The 25,850-nt window shown below is 38.8% G+C and overlaps 1 protein-coding gene across 1 annotated transcript; it reads right to left on the bottom strand.

Moving 5' to 3' along the window:
• Nucleotides 1-9,229: 9,229 nt before the first annotated feature.
• Nucleotides 9,230-25,701, bottom strand: LOC127435473 (nucleoporin Nup37-like). The gene is made up of 10 exons (XM_051689009.1): nt 25,594-25,701; nt 25,001-25,209; nt 21,674-21,798; nt 19,907-19,979; nt 18,473-18,567; nt 11,340-11,430; nt 10,974-11,155; nt 9,689-9,739; nt 9,520-9,613; nt 9,230-9,432 (listed from the first exon to the last, which is right to left on the bottom strand). The coding sequence occupies exons 2-10, from the start codon at nt 25,154-25,156 to the stop codon at nt 9,319-9,321; spliced, it is 981 nt and encodes a 326-aa protein (XP_051544969.1). The 5' UTR covers nt 25,157-25,209; nt 25,594-25,701; the 3' UTR covers nt 9,230-9,318.
• Nucleotides 25,702-25,850: the final 149 nt, after the last annotated feature.

Consider the following 25,850-nt stretch of genomic DNA (forward strand, 5'->3'; position numbering starts at 1 on the left):
AGGAACAACTACGCAACTGTTCCATTCATGCTAAAGATTAAACTACCAAGTTACAGCTTATTCTTCCCAAGCATAAGCCAAACTAACCTCAACGAGAGAGGAATCCACTGAGTTCGGGGGCATATGAGGTTCTATCAATTGGCTGCCCTTCTTTTGCCTTGAACTTGTGCTTAAAATCAGAATGAGGGAGAACTAGTCAAGATATTAATGTAATAAATGGGGGAGAGTGGAGAGACGCACACATCTGCTTTCAAAAACCAAATTCAAACACTTAATCATCTCTCGTATCTCATTTTACACACGCTCAACCCAATCCACAAATCCCTCTGAAAACCACATCTTGGATTCAAAACCACTGAGTTCAAAACAAATGCACGTTGCCATAGCAATAAGATAACCACGAAAGGTTCCAGTAAAATTGTACCCACCAATCACAAATGCTTATCATTGCACATCAGAACATAGGCATTTCCATCTGCTAATATTGTCGACACTGTTCGTTTGGCATAATGGCTTATGTGGAAGGTCAGTGGGTGCATCATGTCTTAATGGCTGCCAGAATGGAGAGCTTATCATGTTGTACGACAGAAGTTCTTAACTTTTTGGACTCCAAGGCCAACCCCAACCTTCCCACTATACTATGGTCCTAATAAAATGCCCGACATGGTCTTCTGCTGTTGTAGCCCATCTGCCTCAAGGTTTGAGGTGTTGTGTATACTTAGATGCTATTCAGCTCGCTACAGTTGTACAGAGTGGTTATCTGAGTTACCATAGCCTTTCTGTCAGCTCGAACCAGTCTGGCCATTCTCCGTTGACCTCTTTCTTTGTTTTTGGCACCATTCTCAGTAAATTCTAGAGACTGTTGTGTGTGAAAATCCCAGGAGATCAGCAGTTACAGAAATACTCAAACCAGCCCATCTGGCACCAACAATCATGCCACGGTCAAAATCATTGAGATCAATTTTTTTTTTTCCCCATTCTGATGGTTGATGTGAACATTAACTGAAGCTCCTGACCTGTATCTGCATGATTCTATGCATTGCACTGCTGCCACACGATTTGCTGATTAGATAATCATATGAATACGTAGTTGTACAGGTTTTCCTGTATAAAATGGATTATGTGTGGGAGAACAGAAAGTATTTTTCCCCAAGAGTTGATGATGTGAGTCTTTACCCCTCTACTATGTGAAAATGCTAGCGAGGTGTTTTGCTGTCACTCTAAATGTTAGTTTTTTTCCGACACCCGCAGAGGTACATTGAACCTGGCAGATCAGATTCAGACAGCTACTATGACACACCGCACCTTTTCATGATACAAGCGTTTAATTGTTATATGCGTAATTATACATAATTTGTTAGGTTTCAACTTGTTAATAATGTTCATTATATTAAGGACATTACATTTGTACTTTTTTTAATTAAATTGTCACCCTACATTTTTAAGAGGCTTAAATGTGATCAAAATTGTTTTAAACCGAATCTAAAATAAAACGTACACTTTCACATGTATATGTGTGTATGTGTGTATAATCCCACATCCCTGTTTAACACTCAAAAAATATACTCACCTTAACAATAACACAATGGATGAATGACATGAGAAGATGGCCAGAGGTGTCATACAGAGATAATTTTAGTGACTTTGTGTTGTCTCTTGGAGTTTCATGAGCACGGAGGCATACGTCCACAGCGTGAAGGTAGGATCTTGTGTATTTATGAACAGTGTTGGGTAACATTACTTTTAAAAGTAACTCTTAAAAGAATATTGTGTTACTCCTTAAAAAAGTAACTAAATTAATTAAAAAGTTACTTTTTATTGAAAGTAAAGCTTTATGTTACTTTTGCGTCCACTCTCTCTTCTGCTGTGCATTCAATACAAATACATGAGATATGTAGAGACATTACAGGTCATGCTAGCTACTGTACAATACTCATGTCAAAACAACATCCTAAACAAACAGATATGTAGAAAGCCTACAATCAGTAGGTCTTCACGTCATATTTATAATAAAGACACAATAAATGGAATATGCATGATTTGTTTTTCCATCAACATGGCAGCCAACATGAATAATGAAGAATAATAATGTCTTACCTAAAGCAGCAAAGTCCAACACTTAAACCAGCATCATATATGTCATCATGTGCTGTGCCCATCAACAATGCCAGAGTCAACTTGAGATGTTTTTCAGAAGTTAGGAGAAAATTCAGTGGGGAATGCCAACTTAACATGTTCAAGGAATAAGTCTGATGAATAAATGAATATTTTTCACTTAAGTCGTCTCAGTGCACGCCTGTTTTGAGCTGATCCACGGTGCATACAGACGCCACTGGTTGATCGCATACAACTGCAAACTCGCATGTTGATACAACTTGAATGGAATCGTTTTTAATGCTACCAAAATGTCTTCAAAACTTTATATTTCACAAATCAAATTACTTGTTTAATATAGAACAAAAATGTTGAATATTTTAAGAAATTAAGACATTTTGTCTGCGTACACAAACCATGTAGTACATTGCTTGCAGCTGCTGATCCAGCTTTTCTCATCCCATTCTCCCAGTTAAGGGGAGCTGTATCACAGAGCAGTTCGGCTGCATAAGTCGGTGAATTGAGCGAGTATTTCACCCTGTATATCATGCCGTGGCAAGTGGAAGACTAGTCTTATAATCTCTCTGCCTAAACACGTTTACTGATTTTTTAATGCAGTGTGTATTAACACATGAATCAATCGCGTTTCACTCAACTGAATGTTGAATGTTAAATGCTTTCTCACAGAGCAGTTCAGATGCAAACTGATCCTAGAGAAGTAGTTACGGGTAGCTTTAAAACAAAGCAATTCAGATGCACAAACAGTCAGCGATCATTCCACATTGTATTTAACTGTATAATCATGCCGTGGCCATGGGAAGTCTTATGCCTGTGCTATATAATACTATGAAAATGTGTGTTTACACACTTTTAAATGCAGCCTATATGAATCGATCGTGAGAGTCAAAGTATCACTTACCCGAATGTTACATTTTTGACAAAATGTTGCCTTATGAGAACACATTCTTAACTCTTGCTGTGATTTTCATGACAATGGCAAAGTTTATGACGATCGCTGATAAGCATGGCTCATACTCTCTAGAACTACAATACCCATCAAGCGCACACAACAATGCCAATCATGCACACACATACTACAACTTCATTGAACAGCTCTAAAAAGCCTCCCACTCTCTAGAATGCCCATCATGCCCCTCCTCGAAGTTTGAACACTTTTACTCCTGATTAATCACAATATGGGAAATGGAGAGGTGTACAAAAGCAACGCGTTACTTATCTTAAAAAATAACTCAGATATTATATATAAAAAATATTGTGTGGTACTCAAAAAAATTAATCTGTAAAATTAATCTGTAACAAACGTTACTTTCATCGCATTACCCCAACACTGTTTATGAAGTACTCTTGTTTTAAAATCTCCCCACTTTGCTTCCAGTTGCTATGACATCCCCTGAACACTTTAAAATACTCATGATAACTTTTGACAACTCTATAACCTGCAAATCCACTTTGCTAGCTAATTACACTTTGATATCAACACCCGAAAACACTAGACCGGAAGTTCCAAGACAAAATTTTCAAGATGGCTGCACGCTAGTTTCTCTGACTTATAAGTGATTTGTGAACCACGGCGCAGCTGAATGCTTGATTTTGACTGGTTGACAGACGTTCTAAGGGGTGCAGTAGAGCTGTTCATTTTCATTCAACCTTTTTTTTAGCCTCGAGAAGTCATTGAGGGCATGCCCTCATTTTCAGTGATGTTGAGATAACAATTAAAACTGAATTACACACATATCATGAGAAAATAAACAAACAGACAACAACATAACACAGTTAAAAACAATTACATTCAAGAACGGAGTAGTTTGTAATCATGGTTTTAAATTGACCTTTAGGTACACTTAAGTGTGTCAAGTTTTAATGTGTGTTGTAAAAAGTTCCAAGTATGTGCAGCACAGAAACTAAAAGCAGTTTTCCCAAGTTTAGTGTTTGCACATGGGACTTTGAGCAATAGCCAATCACTTGAACGAGTCAAATAATGATTATGGGTCCAGTTTAACAAGGAAGTGATATATGATGGCAAGTTGCCATTTAGGGATTTATAAATAAATAGAAACCATTGCCTGTCCCGTCTTACTGTTAGAGATACCCATCCAACCTTTTCATACAGAATGCAGTGATGAGTAGAATAAATGTTGCCGGTAATGAATCTTTGGGCGGAGTGATAGACTGAATTTAAGGGTTTCAGAGTGGAGGCAGAGGCATGTCTATAGATAACATCACCATAATCCAGGACAGACAAAAAGATGGCTTCAATTATCCGCTTCCTACTAAGCAGAGGAAAATTAGCTCTGTTTCTGTACAAATATCCAGTTTTTTGTTGTAGCTTACTTTCAGGGTGTAGTTTTAAAATCCTGGAAGAGAATTCACCATGGATTCTCTCTGGATTTTCCTTTGGGTTTTTGTAATGGGGTTTTTCAACTAAAAAAAGGTCTGTGGTAAATGTGGACGTTTTGTTCTACAACATAAATTACACACATTCATAGCTCAAATGTGAAATTTGAAGTCACCGTGTTTTTTTTTTTTTTTTTTTTTTTAAGTATGCAATTAAATATGGCTTTAAATTGCATAAAAGCAGCCCAAGCCTCCGTTACTAGTTCTAAAAACAAAGGTTTGGGCTGTATCAAAGCAAGACGCTGAATCCGTGGCAAGAAAGTAGTTCTACTTACAATCAGAATCAGAATGAGCTTTATTGCCAAGTATGTTTACACATACAAGGAATTTTTCTTGGTGACATGAGCTTCCAGTGCACAAACAATACAACAAGATAGAGATAATAATAAAAAAATAGAATAAAAATAAAAAGTGAATAGAAAATATAAGTATATATAGAAATACACAATAAGACAAAAACAAAAAACAAAAAAACATATATATATATATATATATATACACACACACACTGGTGGCCAAAAGTTTGGAATAATGTACAGATTTTGGTACTTTATTCACCAAAGTGGCATTCAACTGATCACAATGTATCTGCAACAGATACATTGACTGAGGACATTAATAATGTGAAAAATGTATTTTACAATTTGAAAAAAAAAAAAATCAGAACTACTTCAAAGATTTCTCATCAAAAAATCCTCCATTTGCAGCAATGACAGCTTTGCAGATCCTTGGCATTCTAGCTGTCAGTTTGTCCAGATACTCAGGTGACATTTCACCCCACACTTCCTGTAGCACTTGCCATAGATGTGGCTGTCTTGTCGGGCACTTCTCACGCACCATACAGTCTAGCTGATCCCACAAAAGCTCAATGGGGTTAAGATCCATAACACTCTTTTCCAATTATCTGTTATCCAATGTCTGTGTTTCTTTGCCCACTCTAACCTTTTCTTTTTGTTTTTATGTTTCAAAAGTGGCTTTTTCTTTGCAATTCGTCCCATAAGGCCTGCACCCCTGAGTCTTCTCTTTACTGTCCTACATGAAACTGGCGTTGAGCGGGTAGAACTCAATGAAGCTGTCAGCTGAGGACATGTGAGGCGTCTATTTCTCAAACTAGAGACTCTGATGTACTTATCCTCTTGTTTAGTTGTACATCTGGCCTTCCACATCTCTTTCTGTCCTTGTTAGAGCCAGTTGTCCTTTGTCTTTGAAGATTGTAGTGTACAACTTTGTATGAAATCTTCAGGTTTCTTTGGCAATTTCAAGCATTGTATAGCCTTCATTCCTCAAAACAATGGATTGACTGATGAGTTTCTAGAGAAAGCTGTTTCTTTTTTTGCCATTTTTGACCTAATATTGACCTTAAGACATGCCAGTCTATTGCATACCGTGGCAAATCAAAAACAATCACAAAGACAATATTAAGCTTCATTTGACGAACCAAACAGCTTTCAACTGTGTTTGATATAATGGCAAGTGAATTTCTAGTACCAAATTAGCAATTTAGCATGATTACTCGAGGATAAGGTGTTGGAGTGATGGCTGCTGGAAATGGGGCCTGTCTAGATTTGATCAAAAATGACTTTTTTCAAATTGTGATTGTGCTGTTTTTAACATCAGTAATGTCCTGACTATACTTTGTGATCAGTTGAATGCCACTTTGGTGAATTAAAGTACCAGTTTCCTTCCAAAACAGCAAAATCTGTACATTATTCCAAACTTTTGGCCACCAGTGTACATATGTACAAATACAAATCTGTTATATACAGCGCAAGGGAATGTAATGCAGAAGTGGTAGGATATGTTAAATAAATATATTTGACTAAGCTGTGTATTGCACGTAATTATTGCACAATGGGGCAGTTTTAACTGTTCATGAGATGGATAGCCTGAGGGAAAAAACTGTTCTTGTGCCTGACGGTTCTGGTGCTCAGAGCTCTGAAGCGTCGGCCAGAAGGCAACAGTTCAAAAAGGTAGTGGACAGGGTGAGTGGGGTCCAGTGTGATTTTTCCAGCCCTTTTCCTCACTCTGGAATTGTACAGTTCTTCAAGGGATGGCAGGGAGCAACCAATAATCTGTTCAGCAATCCGAACTGTCCTTTGTAGTCTTCTGATGTCCGATTTCATAGCTGAACCAAACCAAACAGATATTGAAGTGCAGAGGACATACTCAGTGACTGCTGAGTAGAACTGTATCAGCAGCGCCTGTGGCAGATTGAACTTCCTCAACTGGCGAAGGAAGTACAACCTCTGCTGGGCCTTTTTCACAATGGAGTCAGTGTGGGTCTCCCACTTCAGCTCCTGTGAGATGGTAGTACCCAGGAACCTGAATGACTCCACTGCTGCCACAGTGCTGTTTAGAATGGTGAGTGGGTTCAGTGTTGGGGTGCTCCTCCTAAAGTCCAAAATCATCTCTACTGTTTTGAGCATGTTGAGCTCCAGGTTGTTATGGCTGCACCAGTGAGCCAGCCGTTCAACCTCCTGTTCAACAAGAGTGTTTTAGGGATGAAAACCTGAAAATGTCTCGACAAAAAACCCTAAAAGATGCGAGGTGCACGAGGTAATCGTGGTATAAGCAGAATAACTGACTTCAACCCACTGAATTATTGAAAAATAATGAGGTGTAACTGAAGCCCCCCTAAATAGGTTCTAGCAAAGCCTCCTTCCTTTGTTCTTTTCGCTTTTTCTTAGTGAAGAGTATTAGGCCTTACAGTGTCATGCCAAAACTCTCAACCTAGCTGGAGTTGCTTTGATCATGGTATTTTATTTTTTTTTTTGGTCATTAAAACTACTCGCCAACTTCTGAAGGCTTAAGGCATTAAGCCTTTGAAAGAAGACTTACGTAGGCATTCTCCATCATGTCAGGGCGCATCTGCTGGATGGAAAAAATGCATAAGCATTCTCCATCACGATAGTCTGTGTCTGTTGTGTCTTTCCTTCCCAACTAACACTAGGTGACAAAAAAATTCCAAATAAAACCATAACTTTTTCCAAATGATGCACACTATAATCCTGCACTGGATTCTATGTAAAAAAGGGGTTATTCACAGGACTCTGGCAAGGTTCACATTGTTAAACGTAAGGAGACCAGCCACCAGATGGCAATCTTGGGTTAAACTCTTTGCCCAACTAAATATTGATGATTGAATGTAGATTTTGTGGAGGCGGTGGTTTGCTGTATCATGTTCCTTAAAAATCCTTTCAATTCAAGATTTTCTCAATTCTCTCTAAGAAATTTATTGTATCTTTTGGAAGAGCATCCCTTGTGTGAGAGCGTGTGGAGAGATGTGGAAGAGGCTGACATTGATTTGTCCAAGCTGTATGCAGCTGGTCCAGCACCAGCCACGTTCTGCACTACAAAACCCTAGTTTCAGACCACAGCAAACTTATTCAAACAAAGCCAGCAGACCAGGAGAGCAGTAGCATGTTATGATTGCGGATGGTGGTATGCTTTTGAGCTCCAAGAATCATACAGGCCTGTCTTACGGGCTTGAAAGAGTGTAGGTTAGTTTCCCCCTTTCTTAATACACCCTTTTCAGTCACACGGTAACACCTATGCACAATGTGCCCTACTGTTACACATGGAGCACAGGCAGAAATCTCAAGAGCTTTATGAAACCATCTCTATATCAGAGATTCGCCAATGACCCCCAAATATGATGATCCCCTTGCGAGGAACCACTTTCCTAAACTAAATAAGCCTTTTTTTTTTTTCATGTATAAAGACTACATTTTACTGTGTGAGAAAAAAAATAGGCTAAGTGTGAAATCACAAAGACATGTTGTTTGCTAAATTAAATAATTGGCTTTAATAATTTTGCTAAAGCTAAAAGATTAGAATATATTATCTGGAAAATATTTACTTTAAGCATGTAAAAAAAATTATTCAATTACAATTATATTATTAATTCATGTAATGATTTGCAACCAATCATTAGAAGGCATTATAAAATGGTATGTCAAATTAGGTAAATATTTACAACAACTGAACATTAATCAAACCATTAATTAACCATTAATATTATCCAAATATAAATATGACATTTTTTATTTTTCTCAGAAATTTTTCTCAGATCCCCCAGAACCCCTTGGCAGCCCCCTCAGGGACCACGGACCCCAGTTTAAATAAAACCCTTCTCTGTATAACTAAACTGGCTTTACTTGGTAAGGCAATTGCCTCATGCCCAAACATAGCTATTAGACCGAGAGGACCTTCGTTCCCCCCTCAGTAGGACTCCTGTTCTTTTCTTGGAAAAAACACTGTTCGTTCTCCCTGCACTTCAGTTTCCCATGCTTGTCTTAATTTTCAGGGTTCAACTGTTGAAGCACAAATAGCATTGCTTCTGTCTCCCCCACCACACACATGCGTCACAGTCGAAAAGAGGAAGCTCGCCCATCGTGTTAGGAATGGGACTAAAGATTATTATCCTGATAGAGTCAATGTGACGGTCTGTACGAGCACCTGTACAGAGATTTTTCTTGCACTCAAGCATTCTGAAATGGAAATTGCCAGCTCCTGCCGTTTGGTGAACTTTGGCTCAACTCAAAGCCAGCTTGGCTGAACACCACACCGAAAACACTGATACAATGCTTTGCAGAAAATGGAAAAATAGGGGGGAGAGAGAGAGAGAGAGAGAGAGAGAGAGAGAGAGAGTCTCTTTCCCACAATTGTTTGTCTGAATTTTGACCCAAGTGGCCAATAAAATAAAAAAGTACAATGACAGTGCAGGAAAAATATGGCTTTATTGAAAAAGAAAAAAGGAAAATAGAAACATTCTCCAAATGACAACAATCTGAAACACTGGAACCCAGCTTACATCTCCGTCATCCAGAAGAACAGCTTTTGGTCCCCACCAATCACACAAAGTGGTAGGGTCCTGTGCCAGCTTATCCCTGCCCCCACAGAAGCTGAACCAATCATAACAGGCTGCAATGACAATTGAATACCATGAGACTTGAGGTAGCAGCAAATCACAAAATTCAAAACCATTTCAAACAAGTACGTTTCACAAACCTGTGGATGGCCCAGATGATGCACCAGTAATTGACTGCTGATTTTCCCCGGATAGCCTGTGGTAGCAAAAAGATTCTCATTTGCCCTTGACCATCTGTAGAAGAGAGGCCACCACAATTGTTATCATGAATGCAGTCCGAACAAATTTAAAATAAAAAAGTGAATTTACCTGAAATGTCTTGCCCTGTCCACATGAGCTGGTCTCTTCTCAAGTGGATAACTACAGGCAAAACACATAAGGATCATTTACATCATTTAGTTTAATTCACTCCTACATTACATTATGGTCAACAAAGTTGCTAATATTAATGTTGTGATGGTGATTATTTTGAAGTTGATGTGAGACTTTATCAGTTAAATTCAGTTAAAAGATACTGATTATTGACTGGCACGTTATTTTATTGATCGATTTTTGAGGCATCGATATATTAAAATTAGCCGACATTTGCATGCTTTCCAATTCACTCAGTTGGACTCTGTTTAGCAATCCGGCACAATAACATTGGGACACGACAAGAGGTGATTTACTGAAGCCGGTCGAGGTATCACACACACACACACACACACACAGATGGCAGTCCAAATTTACAAAGGTTTTTGTACTTCAAGAATGAACAAAGTGACATTGATGAGTTTGCAGGTTAGTGTATGAAACTGGTGTCACGAGCAAATTGAAAGATTAGAAACGGCGACATTTATTATGCAATTTTTCTGTATGTAGCATTGAATAGGTTTAATTCAAGCTGCAAAACCACAAAACGACATACTTGTAACTGAAAATACATTGTGTAGGCTATATGAAAGATACATGTACACAATATATCGTCCAGCAATGACTAGAGTAAATAATCTTTGTCCTTTAATAATGATTTGGGTCGAATTTAATGGAAAACATTGCGAGCTGCGCTCCGTGGCACTTCAGAATTTTGACGCTGAGCGTTGGTGGTGTGTGCGTACCTTAGTAGAAAATAATTGTTTTGAATTTTAGAATATGCCATGTCGCCCGCCAGACGTGTTCGGTGTGCAACCCCCTTTAATTTACCCTGCTGCTCACACTTTACCAAAGTTGTGTTGAGAAATATGTTTGAAAAGACAAAGACTATTGTGCAACAAGTAGCCCTATTCATATCTGAAAAAATCCCAATATATAATGATAATCATCAGAAAAATCTTCAGTGATGGGTGAAAAAGGCATAGATCCAAAGCCTACTTTTAATGCAGCTATCTAACCATGCACCTCCAAAGCTAAGCTGATGGTAACTGCACATTATAGACAATTTGTTGAGTAACTCTCTGAAAAAATTACCTACATTCAGTGGAACGGGGGATTTAGTAGAAAATAAGCTTGGGTCTTCTTGACCATACAAAGCAATTCTGCTTCAAAAGCACCTCATTACATAAACATTCTGTGGCATGGTCGATTTTGTTGACTGGAGTGACGAAGTTGTGTTTACCTGGAGCGGGTAATGTCCCAGATCACCCAATCATTGGATACAACTGCCCCAACCTTAATAGTGTTCGTGAGACACCAGTCAGCTGACATGAGTGGCACCTGGCCACTGTCCAGAGACAGAATGGCGTGTTGTGAAACAAGGTCATAGAACCGTATAGTGCCTTTCTTCTCTGCCACCATCAACTGTATTAAAAAGAGATATCAATGGATTATCAACGTGTCAAGATCCTTTGGATTTAAAATGTGTGTGCAAACCTCAAAAACTAAACAGCTTGTGCAAAAACTCAGTAAAAAATTTCAGTAAACTGCTAATGTGGTGTTAAGGAAATGAAACAGATTCTACATCCAAAAGGCTTTTGTTACTAACCTTAAAGATCTCCTCAGGGTGCCAACAGACGCTTACACCAGGGGAACACAGTCTGAACGAAGTGGTTTCATTACCATCAAGGTCCCACACCCTGCAGGAAGGAAAGTAACCGTATAAACTATAATTTTAAAAAATGCTAAATGCTGTAATGCGTGTTCACCATAACATCTGTGCTGCATGATGGGTAGACTGTCTGTTATATTTTCATGATTGTGCCTTGACTAAAGAATTACATACAGTACTGTGCAAAAGTTTTAGGCACTTGTGAAAAATGTTGCATAGTGAGGATATCTTCAAAAATAATGACATAAATAGTTTTCATTTATCACTTAATGTCATAAAAATTCCAGTAAACATAAAAAAGCTAAATCAATATTTGGTGTGACCACCTTTGCCTTTAAATCAACCCCAATTCTCCTAGGTACACCTGGACACAGTTTTTCTTGGTTGTTGGCAGATAGGATGTTCCAAGCTTCTTGAAGAATTCGCCACAGTTCTTCTATCTATTTAGGCTGTCTCAATTGCTTCTGTCTCTTTATGTAATCTCAGACTGACTCAATATTCAGTGGGGGGCTTTGTGGGGGCCATGACATCTGTTGCAGGGCTCCTGTTCTTCTATTCTAATCTTTTCTATTTGCAAAAGTAATGTTTGGGAGTCTAACATTTATATTTCCTATTGACACACTAAAGCTGAAGATATAAATAACCATCTTAAGACAAATGCATTTGTGAAACTTCTTATGTGCCGAAGACTTCTGCACAGTAATGTATATTTCACATGACAAACAGTGATAAAGCAGTCTCAGATAATTTACTATGGGGTAAGAGGCTTTTGTGTAATGGAGACTTGCCTTAACTTTCCCATTTATTAGCATTCTGTCTTAAGAAATTTGCAACTTAATATAAATTATATGTGGTGCAAGAGAAGTTGGAGGTCACGGTGACAGAGGAAATAAGCCAGCAACAGCAAATGGACTTCTGTAATGACATCATCCCTGTCTCAATGAGTTCTTACCCTGTTAAACACACACAAACTCACACAGCAAGTCTGAAAGTAAAAATGTAAATGAGTTGGAGACTCAAGAACTGTCAGAAACAGGACACTAATCAGAAGCAGCTTACTTCTAATAAGCGCTCAATTAGGCACACATCAGGAAGCCAGATGCTAAAAATAGCTTTCTGACAGTGAACCCCCCCCACACACACACACACACACACAAACAACACAAGTATGACTTTAAGACCAACTTGCATTAAAACTATAGGATGTGCAAAAATCTAGTTTACATGCAACTTCAATAGAAAAGGTTTTCATCAAGTTTTTAACCTCTAGATCAAATCTTGAACTTTAAAACACAAATGTGTTGTTTAAACGACAGAGCACAGCTTGCTTGTCAGAAACCTTGACTTACTTTTACATTTTATTCATTTGGCTGACGCTTTTATCCAAAGCAACTGTGAATAAGGTATACATTTTTATCTGTGCTTCCTGGAAATTGAATCCATGACCTTGCTCTGCTAGTTAAACTACAGGAACTCTTGACTTCTACAGCTGACCTGGTGTTCCACAGAGAGGCAGGACTGCCAATACCTCCCAGATTTTTCTTCCCAGGAACAATCGTTCCAAATCTGGCCTCTCGCAAGTCTGTGAAGACACGCTAGGGCAAGTACAGATACAGTGAGAGGCCTGCAAGTAGATGCAATAAATCATTTGGACGGAGAAGACTGGAGATCAGATTTTGGATGGTTTCGTTGGAGATCAGATCTTAGGTTTACCACATCACAGAGGCCTGAGTGAAGAGAACCACAAGTTCACTGAACAAGATGAAACCATTGAAGGGTTTTCTGGGAAAATGTGGGGAAGAGAAGGAAAAGGGGAAAAAAAGAAGTCCCCCATTAATAGGAACAAAGCACGACCACTGGCTGATGAGGTCATCAAGAAGTCTTCAGCTAATAAAGCCCAAAAAGCACTCCAATGCCTGTCTAAATGTCAGCCATGCAGTTGGGTAGATTGATATCGACAATGGGGGCAGCACTGGGAAGATATGCCCCATGCTCAACAACTCCCAGACAAGGGGCTTTGTAAGCACCGAAGCTCTGCCCAACACATTTGCCAGGAACTCCTGAACTGTCTTCCCTCGTCTGAAGCATCCCTGCTCTGATCAGGCTCCTTTGCTGAGCATGTGTGAGGTTTCCAGACCTCACCACACAAACATGGTTAAAACCCTTTTACTCAGAACCCCCTGCCAAGCAAGAGTTCAATAGCACGCAAAACCAAAACCACCAGCTCTGACAACCACTAGGGTGTTCAAGAGGGCAAAAAGTCAGTTCTCTAAAACACTGATGGTGCCAAATGAGGATAAGGACACCAAGCACACAAACACGATGGAAAGCATCACAGGTGAAGTGCTGCTGTTTTGCGTAAGGCTTTTCAATGACTGACGCAGCATTGTGGAATAACACAATGCAGCCATGTACAATAAGAGTTGAAAGAGAGGGAAGTGTTTGAAGTCATGGCAGATCTAAGCGGGAAAACAAGGGGCAGGTTTGTCTGGCCTGTCTGTGTTTTCCCACACTGCACAACCGGGAAGCTGAGTGTGTGATGTGATTTTGTAGACAGGACATGGGTAAGAAATGCTGAAATTGTGTTAAGAACTGTGGAAACAAACATTTATGGTGGTGACTCTGGTCAGGGGCTAATTCCTTGTTGTCAGAGATGGTGTGAATAACAGATCTGACCTGACCCGTTTAAAACAACAGTGTTAGTGGTTTTGTTTGCATTCACGTGCTTTCAGCAGCCAAAATGAGATTTTTTGTGGTTTGGTATACTTTATCAATCATGAAGAGAATGAAAAGTTTAAAACCTTACACTTCTGTAACAATAAACAGAAACAGATGTGAGGCAGGCGAAACTACGCTCATACGTTAACAATCTGAAATACAGCCATCATCACCAGACCTATTTTATGGGAAGTATACTGATGCTCCTTTAAAGGGGTCATATCATGAATAAGCACATTTTCCTTGATCTTTTGAGTTAACAGTTCATTGTACAATGAACACTGAAACAATTTTCAGAACTCAAACCTTTTTCCCCCAGTCAAAAAAGAACATACACTGAAACTTAAGCCTAGCGCACACTACACGACTAAAGCTTGTCGGCTTTGATGCTTTGAGTTGGCGGCTGGTCTGTGACTAGAAGTCTCAGAGCGCTATGCATGCATGTCGTTGACAGACGTGTAGTGTGCAACTCTCTCTGACTAGTCGCAGATGCTAGAATGGATTTCAAATCTGTTTGAAATCTTGCTGATGAGTAGTCTGGTATGCACACTGTCCCACGAGTAAGAGATGGGCAATGAGAAACAGCCAATGAAATAAACAGGAGCTAAATTTTTTTTTTTTTGAAAATAAAGACATCAAACTGCTAATCACGTCTCCCTTCACGCTGTCTAATCAATATTTATCAATCGCTGTTTTTATTTTTTTTTCCCCGTTCTGTACAAATCAGTGCAAAAAACAGACAGAAACCATTCTTTCATGTTGTTGGTTGACATGTGATCACAAAAAATTCTCTCATTTCTATTGAAAACAAATGACTAAGTCGACAAGTGTAAGCAGGGCGCCGACTGCGAGTCTTGTAGTGTGCACTTGGCTTAAGCTACAAAAGCAGCAACTTTCTGATGTCAGACAGATTTGAGCACATGACCACCCACATTTACACATCAACGACACCAATTCTGTAATCAGAAAGTTTGCTTGGTGAGGTAATGAGATAGCCGGACAGATAATATAATTCCTAAACACTATAGGAACTATTGATAAAAATAAAATATAAGAAAGCAAAGCAAACATGTCTCTCTGCATATTCTTATCTTAACAGTATCTTAAATGTTATAAATGAGTGGCTGAAGTTTATTTTTTTAACAAGGTCTCTGATGATCTGCACTCCCTATACTAATCTGTAGATGGCACTAAGGCATGCAGATCTACAAAAGCAAAAACCTACTCGAATTTTCAAAAGAATCTGGATGCCCTTTTACCCTGACGCACACAGAATTGCGCAACACCAGAAGATATCTGAGGCCATTTGAATTCAAGAAGATCGTAGGATAGAAGTGATTAATTAAACTTTCAGGCAGGCAAGATGAGCCTTAAACATCTATGTGCAAGAACATCTCTGCAGAAAAGACCATCTTAGACCAGCGTGAATATCCAGGCTGGTCCAAGCTGGTATATCATCATAGCCCCAGGCTTTGGAGTGGTCAACCAGTATGGTCTTTTTGGTGAAGCAGATTGGCCTGATAGGGCCACCAGCAATGCTGTTCTTTTCAACAGGGAAAGGTGTCACCCATGCAGGTACACTTCAATGGAAAGCCAAATTTATATCAAAAGCACTGTTTGTGTGGCCTGAGTGGAAAAGGTTCACACTCTCACGTTAACCTGATCTTTCTTTGGTTCCACCTCACTGTTCCTCCTGCGTCCCATATTTTCTCAACGTGACAGAATTTAAATCTTTCTACAGATGGAGTGCTCTACTGTTTTCTCTGGCTCTACAGGAGAGAGAGACTGAGGCTTATGGCGGATGTTTCCTGCTTCGTTCCCTTCAGTGGCCCCTCTACTCTCCCGCCAAACACACTATCTAAAAATCCACTAACTAAAACTAAACTAGATAAACTCTGATGGTCATGTGCAAAGTATGATTTTGGAGGGCATTCTGGGTAACACTTGGCTGTTTTCCTTATAGGCATGACCACAGCGAGACACAAAATCTTGAATCATGATATTAAATCGCACATTTGAGCTGGCAGTTGTGGATTAGTAATATATGGTAACTGCAGTGGTTTGCACCTTACTGTGCTGTTGGGTGGGCCATGATTTATTCATAAGAGATGGTTATTATTAAATCAAAATAATAGGCAGCTTCTAACTGGGCCAGTCTAAAGGATATCAGGGATTACAAAAGAGGTTTCAGCACATCCAGGTTCCAGCAGGGAAGCGGCGGAGAAGAAGCCCATTATTGCAGAAGCTTCAAACTAAAACGGTCTCACCCTCAACTATGATAAAGATCAGTGATTCCTTCTTTCATCACAGCCTGAAGCTCCACCAATGTCAATAAAACAGCTGTGAGAAGAGCAGAGGACCCAGAGCGCTCATATTCTCAATGGTGCACCACCCAGATAATGAGTGTATGAAAACATTATTGCAGCACAATGAGTTGGTGCTGACACTGGCGATGTGTGCACTAAGACATCCACTGGATTCATAGATGATCTTTAAGCACACCAGGAGGAAGGAGGTCTTTTATACCTGGCGAAAGCTTTCTGTTAACATTCCCTTCGATCTCAATGGCAGTTGCTTGCTTGGTGACTTCAGTCCTAGAAGTACACGATCCGCATTCTCCAATCTGCAAGCATCACTCATTGGCACTCATTAGCTGCCTTTCAACTATCAGGCCAGCTTGAGCCAGGGCTATAAACTGGTCAGCCGGGTGCCACTAGCCTTGGACCTTGAGTCGCAAGACCAAAATCGATCTGAATTCTCACCATCAGGCCAATAGCCTTGCAGCATTGCCCTAAAACCCATCCTTAATACATCAAACTGGTGCCAACGTCACACACTCTCTTCACATGAAAGAGGGAAGCTAAAGCTGCGGTATCAGATTCTGGAGATTAGCTAGCCTTTTAAATGAACATAGTGGAGAATGAAGCTGCCATTTGTTTTGCTTATTTTGTTCTTTGCTTGGTGGAAAGTGAGACCTGAATAAGCTACACTCTGCCTTTTAGATTTACCCCACCTCATTCCTCAGTTTGCCTTCTTTGGCACAAGAATTGGTAATTGGTGGGCCAGGATGCTTGGCCGTTGGCCCCGAGGACGCCCCGAGGAGGTACGATGAAGCCCCGGAAGTGACAGTGGAAACGCAACTGGCCCTGACACGCACTAGCATGCCCTCATTGGGCCTGTCAGCGGAAACATGACTATTAAGCGCTTTTCCACAATCGGGCCGAACAGTTCTGAGTACGGTGAATAACGGTTCCAGTGGCATTTCCACATGAGCATGGACAGTTATAGTACGATAGCAAACCGTTCCCAACCTGGATTCCTCAGTGCGGTTAACTAACCATACTCTGGTGGAACGCCTATATAGTGACAAGGCGACGAGTGGTCATTTGCTCAGTTAGTCCATTCTAATCCTAATTTTGCAGTGCCAGAGTGGAAAAAGAAACCATAACCTGTCAACGAGCCCGGATCTGTATAGAACTGCACAATTCCACAATGAGAACCATTTGGGCTGATGGTGGAAAAGCGGCCATTGAGTCATAAATGCCATGTGGCTAATTACTCTGGAGCCGCAGGAAAATGTCATCCTGACATAGTGAAAATGCTGATTGGCTGATGGCACCACAGGAACATGCACACCCCCAAGCCCTACACTCACTTGAGCTAGTGAGGTCAAAGGCAGCAATATCAACAAATGGATGCAAAATCTTTAAGCAAACAAATCACCTGATCATGTTAAGGAAACATCGTTGCCACATACAAACTTAAAGAAGTATCTTAATAAACTTTGATCATAAAGTCTGCGTAAAAGATCCAGCTGCTAAACTTTGGATTTCTTTGATGGAAACTATCTTCTTGGTTCTCATCCACCTTGAAGCCATTAGGGTTTGCGAGCAGGGAAGAGAAAGGCCCGGCCATTGAGTTGTGGCAGGCCACAGCAGTGCAACATCCAGGTGTGTCAGTTACACGGTTCTGACGCAGAAGGGAAGACCCGAGACTCCAGGAGCGCTCTCTTACATTACCTCTGACTGCTGGGAAACCACACTTACCTCAGCCGCTGATTGGTGGGGCCACATTTGAGGAGCTCGTTAACTGTGGCCACGGAGAGGAAAAGCCACGGCTGCTGATTGTATTTCCACATTTAACCAATTACTTAGAAAAACTCTGCAAGCAAGTGGCGGTTGACGCTTACGCAGAGCCACGGTGGGCCGTGTTGTGCTTAGTGTCGAATTTCAGTGTGGAAATTTGGCCAAGTCTTTCTGCATCATTAACAAAGAACAGAACACACTCTCACTCACATATATATATTCTCTCTCTTTCTCACACTCATACACATTGCCTAAAGTGCAACTAACCTGCAAGTGTGGTCATCACTGACAGAAGCTATTTGCTTTCCTTCTGCAGGCTCAAACACAATATGATTAATGTAGCTGGTGTGGCCTTCCATCACCTAGGTAACATAAGAAATCATGGAAATCAAATACAATTTCCATGCAGTGAATTATTCAGTCAACGACAAAGGGTGTGGCTCAATACACTCCCTAGTTCAGTAGTAAGTGCACTGCCCAAGGAGTCAGCCATTCCTAGGACTGTCACAAAGTCGAAATCGTTCCAGTGCAAGTTCGCGCTGCAAAGAAATTCCCAGAATGCCCCGTAAAAACCAATGAGCATCGGCTGCTCACTATATTCGCTCACTGGAAATCCCATCATGTCTTCTTAAAGCTGAAGTATGTAATTTCTGCAACCCTAGTGCCACCGAATGGAATTGCAAAAATTAACAATGTTTTCAAAATAGCTTTCAGAATACAACCCTCGCCTGCAGTTGCTCAAACAGTCAGATAGTCTAAGCAGGTCTCACAAAACAAACACAGTTTTTATAGCACGACAGAGATAGTGTTTACAGTTTTCGAGAAAATTAACCTACTTATAGTTGGATTACTTATAGCTTTCTCTGCATATTAAGCTGGGATAGAAGACATTATTTTAACGTTGAAAAAGTTACATACTTCAGTTTTAAGTCTCAGACGTCAGAGGATAAGCGCAAGACAAAGGCCATTTTTGTCTTTAAAATACATTTTGTTTGTAATTATCTTTCATCCCAAATGTGCATGTAAAGTGAAACAACTCTGTAAACTTGTAGGTATTATGCTTCCCCCTTACTAGTACCCAAATTCATGTTCATGATATATTGATTCACCTCATTGGGAACTAGGGAGTGAAATGAGACACAGCCAGAGACTATGGCCATGTTCGGAACTACTCTAATATTTCTGCAGTATGTACTAGTTATTCAGTGCACAGTATGCATTTTTTCTGTATACATAGTGCATAGTTTACCCAGGATAACCTAGTACATTTGTTAAAATGTGCAGTATACAGCAGAGCACACAGCGTGGAATACTGCATCCTACAATGCAACTTGTCGTGAAGTAACATAAAACCTAATATTTAACATTTTTTTGACTTTATTTAATTTGATTTTAAATAATGGTTTAGCTTAAACAAGTTTAAAAAGAACTAAATATGCTAAATAACACAACTCACTGATTAAAAATGCAACGTGAGATCATGTGACAACAATACTGATGTAAAGCATAAAACTGCATTTTAAATACTGTTTCACACACTATTTAAAAAAAAAAAAATAGTCGACACAATATAGTGTATACTGCAAAGAATTCAATGAGTAGTAAAACAGTATTCCATTCTAAACACAGCATATACCTGTAGGTAATTTCTATGTGGATGGATAGCCAGACAAACAGAGAGAGAGACAGAGAGAGAGATACCTTTACATCACATCTGTTCTGGAGGTCTGATGTCCACAGCCTGAGTTTTCTGTCAGCTGCTGCGGTGCAAAACCTGGAACAGGACAGAAGCAAAAATACAGAACAGAATAAAACATTGCCTTTATTCCCATGAGAACACCATTTTGTGTATGTGGGTGTCTAATGAACCGCAGTCAGAAGATGAAACACTGGAAAGATGTATAATGTTAAAGACAAACAACTCAAGTCAGAATATCATCACGCCATTTGCACATTTGTCTGTTCAAAATCCAACCAAACCTAATAAAAGAGCGCTGCCACTAATCAGCAGCAGCAATTATTCACACAATTACACTAACTCACCTCTGACAAGAAAAACACTTTCAGTTAGACAGTCACACGCATGTTTTAATGATGTTACTATACCACACACAGGCATTTTTTTTTTTTTTTTACCTATAACTAATAAGAGTCACACGAGTTCTTGCCATGAAAGGTCAAAGGGTCCAATTACCATCACATACTTCTATCAGCATGTTCATTTGTGAGTTACTTTGGCTTGGCTGTTGCGCATATAGTGTAACATCAGAAAGGTACCATTAATTTATATGCAAGCAAGGCCGTGTTTGGAATGGAATACTAGCTTTCTACTGTGCAGTACATACTGTCTACAGCCTAATATTTATTTTTATTTTTTTATAGTATTTGAAGCAGTAGCCATTATTCCATGATAAACATTGTTGCCTTGAGTCATAGTAGTCCAATCAAAAAATAAGAAAGAGAAAAATCGTGGCTCATATTATTTCTGGTTCATTCATCGCACTGCGAATGGAAAGTCAAGTCGAGCACATTGTATTACATACAGTATTCCATGATGAAAGCTCTATTGTATACTACTCATTTTGCCGTCTATGAATTCTATGCATACCGAAAATGTGCACAGTACACATAATGTATACTGCAGCTATAGTTATAGTATGACAGTATGCTTTTCAGAACATAGCCCATGTTTTCCCAGTTTTACAGTACCAGCAGGCAGCTAGTCAATCTGTCAATAACCTCTGACCCTCATGCCAAGGAGACATCCATTACATTCCCTAGAAGCTCACCAACAGACAAAGAGAAAAAACCCAAACGACCACAGCATGACCAGGGAATAACTCTGCCCTTTCCATGCTGCTTAACCTACAGGACACTTCCCCAACTCTACCAAGCACACAGTTTTTTTTAGCTTAATGAAAAACGTCAAACTGACAACGGGTAATGATCTTTTTAGAACTCTTGATACAAACTGGTTCAAACTACAGCTGCGATAGAAACTTTCCACTGCTTGACGGGAACATAGAAATCTTGGTAATTAATTGATCCTGGAAAATGGGTCTCTCTGTGATAAAAACATGCGCTGAGAAAGCATATTTATTTTAACACAAATTAGGATGTGTGAGTGTGTGTGTGGTAAAATATCCAAAGTCTTACACATCTATTACAAGAGGAAATTCAATATTGCTATACAGAGAAAGCAATTTTATATAATATATAAAAGAATATCAGGATTTGTGTGGTAGAACATACCAATTCTCATACTGTTTGTGCCTTCAATGAACAGACGGAACCCAAAAGCTGATGCAGACTTGTATGGTGTCTGGCATTAGAACTCTGCTCTTTCCATAGATCATAATTTCCATCACAATTCCAGATATTCCATTACACACAATGACAGTTTTGTTTGGTTCAACCCAGGCAGAGTGAGAGAGACACACACACACACACTCAAACACAGTGTAGTACCTGATGACCTGAGGGAGCTTGTCAAGACGGGTTTCAGGGCTCCATGCGATGGCATCCACACGTACTCCATGCATGAACACTTGCAGAGAGGTGAACTCTACATCCTCGATCTCTGAGTCTTCCTCCTGTATAAATACAAATAGGCAGGCTTCTGATATTCTCATTGAAATACATGTTGTCCATTTGAGGCTATTTGCCAGATAAGATTTAGTTGGGCACTTGATTACCACGTACATCTGGGTATATACACCGCAAACACAACAAAAATCAATTTAGTTATTTAGTTAGAAATCAATAAGTCTGATGGATTGATCTGCTGTAGCATGCTGCCACTAGTACAGTACTGTCTTGGAAAAAAATAGTCCTTTACAATACATAGTTTGCTGAAGAAAATAGTAATAGTGCATGGCTATATTTGGAATAAAATGCTACCATACCATGTGTACTATTTCTACAGTATGTCCTAGGGATGTCAAAAGTACTGGTACTTTGGTACCAAGACGATAGCAAATTAAAGAAGATGTCACAATACTGCAGTACCGGTAGTACCAACTCAATTTGATACCCGCACCTTGTCTGACTGACAAAGGACTGTTTCCAAATGTTCACACAAGAATTTGACATTTTTTGGGAAAAATTCATTCACAATCAATGTCCTAGTGTGATTATTAAACCGCAAAAGGCTGCAATCTTAGTCTGAATGAGCTAGGTGCTTTAAAGTGAATGTGTGAAGCCGACCGCGTTGTGTGTGTTGTATGAGATGACAGAGCAGAGCACTCATTCACTGTGAAGCTCGCAGCGCATTTAGAATATAGGGCTGGGTATTGATACAGATTTCCCGATTAAATTCCGATTCACAAGCTTTCGATTCAGTTGCGGTTCAAATTAAATTAGATATTGATTGATATAGGTATATTTCAGTTATAATGTCCCTTTTGCTTACATATGAAAGATATTATCTGTTAATTATACAGGGGACCTTCTAACTAGGTACATTACAAAAATATAAATTTTTCTAATTATATTTTATTTTATATTATATTTTAATTATACTTTTTCATCATTTTGGTCACATTTTGAATCCATGTATTCAATAAATAAATAATACAATATATATATTCACAATATTTCATAAATTATTTTTTGTTAAATGTTTATTGCTTAATTTTTACTATTTACAAGTATTTACATTGATTTGTTGAACACGTGCTAAAACCGGTACTGTCTCATTAACAAACCCGGCATTTCTGTAAAGAGTGTCTGTAGATGAGCGCATGTTAACGAGAGAGGACCCGAATGGCTTTATCTTATCTGTGGGAATTTGGATCTTGGGATTTAAGAATCAATATCGAGATCGTTCATATAGAGATCGCAATGCATCGGAAAATCCATATTTTTAAACCCACCCCTAGTAGACTATGTACTTATATAATTAAATCACAGCATTTGCGCTTTAATAATTACACTGGGCCATGCAGCAAACTGCTTATCCGGAGGTGTGTAGCTTCCGTCAAAAGCACACGTCAAAATAAAAGCTTTATTCAAAATAAAAGCTAGACACACAAATTTTAAGAAATTGCGACAGCAATATATTACAACTATACAGAAAAATGTAGTATTTACTGTAGTAATAATAATAATTAAGCAATACATCACAAGCTGTTGTACTGAATAAAAGTTTGGTAAAAAAAAAAAAAGAAAAAAAAAGACAACGGTATGTTGAAAATGAATGTACTTTTTGCATTTGTTAAAGGGATAGTTACCCCAAAAATAAAAATTCTCTCATTAACTCACCCTCATGCCATATTGCCATCTACGATGTGAATGACTTTCTTTCTTCTGCAGAACACAAATGAAGATTTTTTAAAAAAGGTATCTCAGCTCTGTCTGTCCATACAATGCAAGTGAATGGTGATCAGGCCTTTCATTTTTCTAGGTTATTTTTTATTAATTTCATTTCAGTTTACTATAAAAATCTTGCTAGGCACGATCATGATTTCAAGTTTGATTACACTTCCTTGTGCTTGAAGCATGCGCAGTGCGCTAGATGGTGCTATAAGAAGTGTAATCAAGCTTGAAATCAGGATCGCAAAGGAGACTGCTGTCAAGATGTACAGTGAAAAAGGAGTTATATTTTGGTCTGTTCTCACCCAAAACCAACTGGATTGCTTTAGAAAACATGGATTTTACAACTGGAGTCTTATGAATTACATTTATGCTGCTTTTATCTGCTTTTTGGAACTTCAAAGTTCTGGTCACCATTCACATGCATTGTATGGACCTACAGAGCTGAAATATTCTTCTAAAAATCTTTGTTTGTGTTCTACAGAAGATAGAAAGTCATGCACATCTGGGATGCCATAACGGTGAGAAAATAATGAGAGATCTTTTTTTTGGGGGGGTGAAATATCCCTTTAAACGTTTTAGGAATTAATTTGATTAGACACCTTTTTGATGATGAAATTAAATTAAACTTTAAAACATTGAATTCTCAAAATAAAATAAAAGGAAAAACAGTATTTCAGAAGGGCCCTACTTAAAAACACTTCATTGAGAAACATACATTTGTTTAACTTATTATTTACATTGAAATTTAACCTTTTAAATAGGCTAAAGAAGTGTTTAATAGCACATTACCCTATTAGCATATTTTTGCTGTGGTATCGAAATTGGAATTGAGAACTGTGAAATTTCACTGGTATCGGTACCAACTACTGAAATTTTGGTATCGTGACAACCCTAGTATGAACACACTGTGCAGTATGCAAAAGTTCTGTATGTTATGGCTATATTCAGATTAGAATAGCTACTCTTTCTGCAATATGTTGTATGTATACTGTGCACAGTATGCACATTTTCAGTAGGCATAGAATACCCAGGTGGCATACTACCTTTGTACAAATGTGCAGTATACAGCATACGGCAATCGTGGAATACAATATCCCACAATGCAGTGTGCACGACATGAGCTTCCATTTCCATGTGATGAATAAACCAAGTATTATCAGCCACATATAACATCTTGACTCTGTTTTTGTTCAGACTGCCTAGAGGCAAGGCATTTTTACACAAAATTATGTAAAAAAAAATAATAATAATAATTTATGCAGTACACAAATATTGAATTTCAAACACAGCCATCAAATTTGGTTAAAGTGTGGATGTTTTAGTGCCACAACTCTAATTAAACACACCTGAAGCAGCTAATCAAGCCAATGTTCAATTGAAAATTATAGACAGGCTTTGAAGCAGGACTGTAACTCTGCAGCTAAGCAGCTTTCCATAGAAACCACACTTGTACACCCCTGTAACAAATACTAGACTCACCTTAAAACGACAAGCGCCTACGACCACATAATGGTTTCCTCCATAAGCAAGAAGCGAAGCAGGTGAACCACAGTTAAATGGACTGAACTCCACTACATGAACGTAGTCCTCACAGGACACTGTGTAAGTGGCAGAGCGGACAGTGTCATCTGGCATTCTTCCATCAAATGAAACCTCTAGTCTTTGGATGAAAGTTGAGTTACTTTACACTGTAAATGATAGGTAAAAGGGAGAGACAATGAATAACACAAATTAATGAGTTTTGCAATATTTTAATTGAAGGGACCAGATTGAAAAAGGTAATAAATGTAAGCAGATCACTTTTTTGTATTACTGTATTATGGTAAGTGTTTTAGTGGGACATTATGTATAGTATGTATGTACATCTACAGTAAATGTTTTTCACTCAACAAATAACTAGCGTTAGAGTTCATCTAGAGTTAGAGAGCCAGAACTGGATAATTAAAACTAAATATTAACTCTATAGCTACCCATACATTCATTTTACAGTCAAGAGTTACAGTTAAACTGCAAAGGCTTTTCATGCGTTATACAAACGAAAGATAGCTGCATTATAGGTTTATATGACAAACCTGGATTAAGTTTATATGCTCAGATGATCTTTTAGCAGAATGAATGAGCTCTAGCGAAACACATGCGCCGCTTGTTCTCCGCGCGCCTTCTTATCACGTGATCGCGTTTGTTTACTTCCAGGTTAGTGACGTAAACGTCAGGCTTGTGCGTAGAAATTTTTATTGTAGTTATTAAAAAATATATATAAATATATATTTTAGTTATTTGATGTTATCTTGATCTGTTCGTCACTTTTTAAATCCCTTGGGGTAAAATA

Source organism: Myxocyprinus asiaticus, chromosome 45 (assembly GCF_019703515.2).
Source record: "Myxocyprinus asiaticus isolate MX2 ecotype Aquarium Trade chromosome 45, UBuf_Myxa_2, whole genome shotgun sequence".
Lineage (NCBI taxonomy): Eukaryota > Metazoa > Chordata > Actinopteri > Cypriniformes > Catostomidae > Myxocyprinus > Myxocyprinus asiaticus.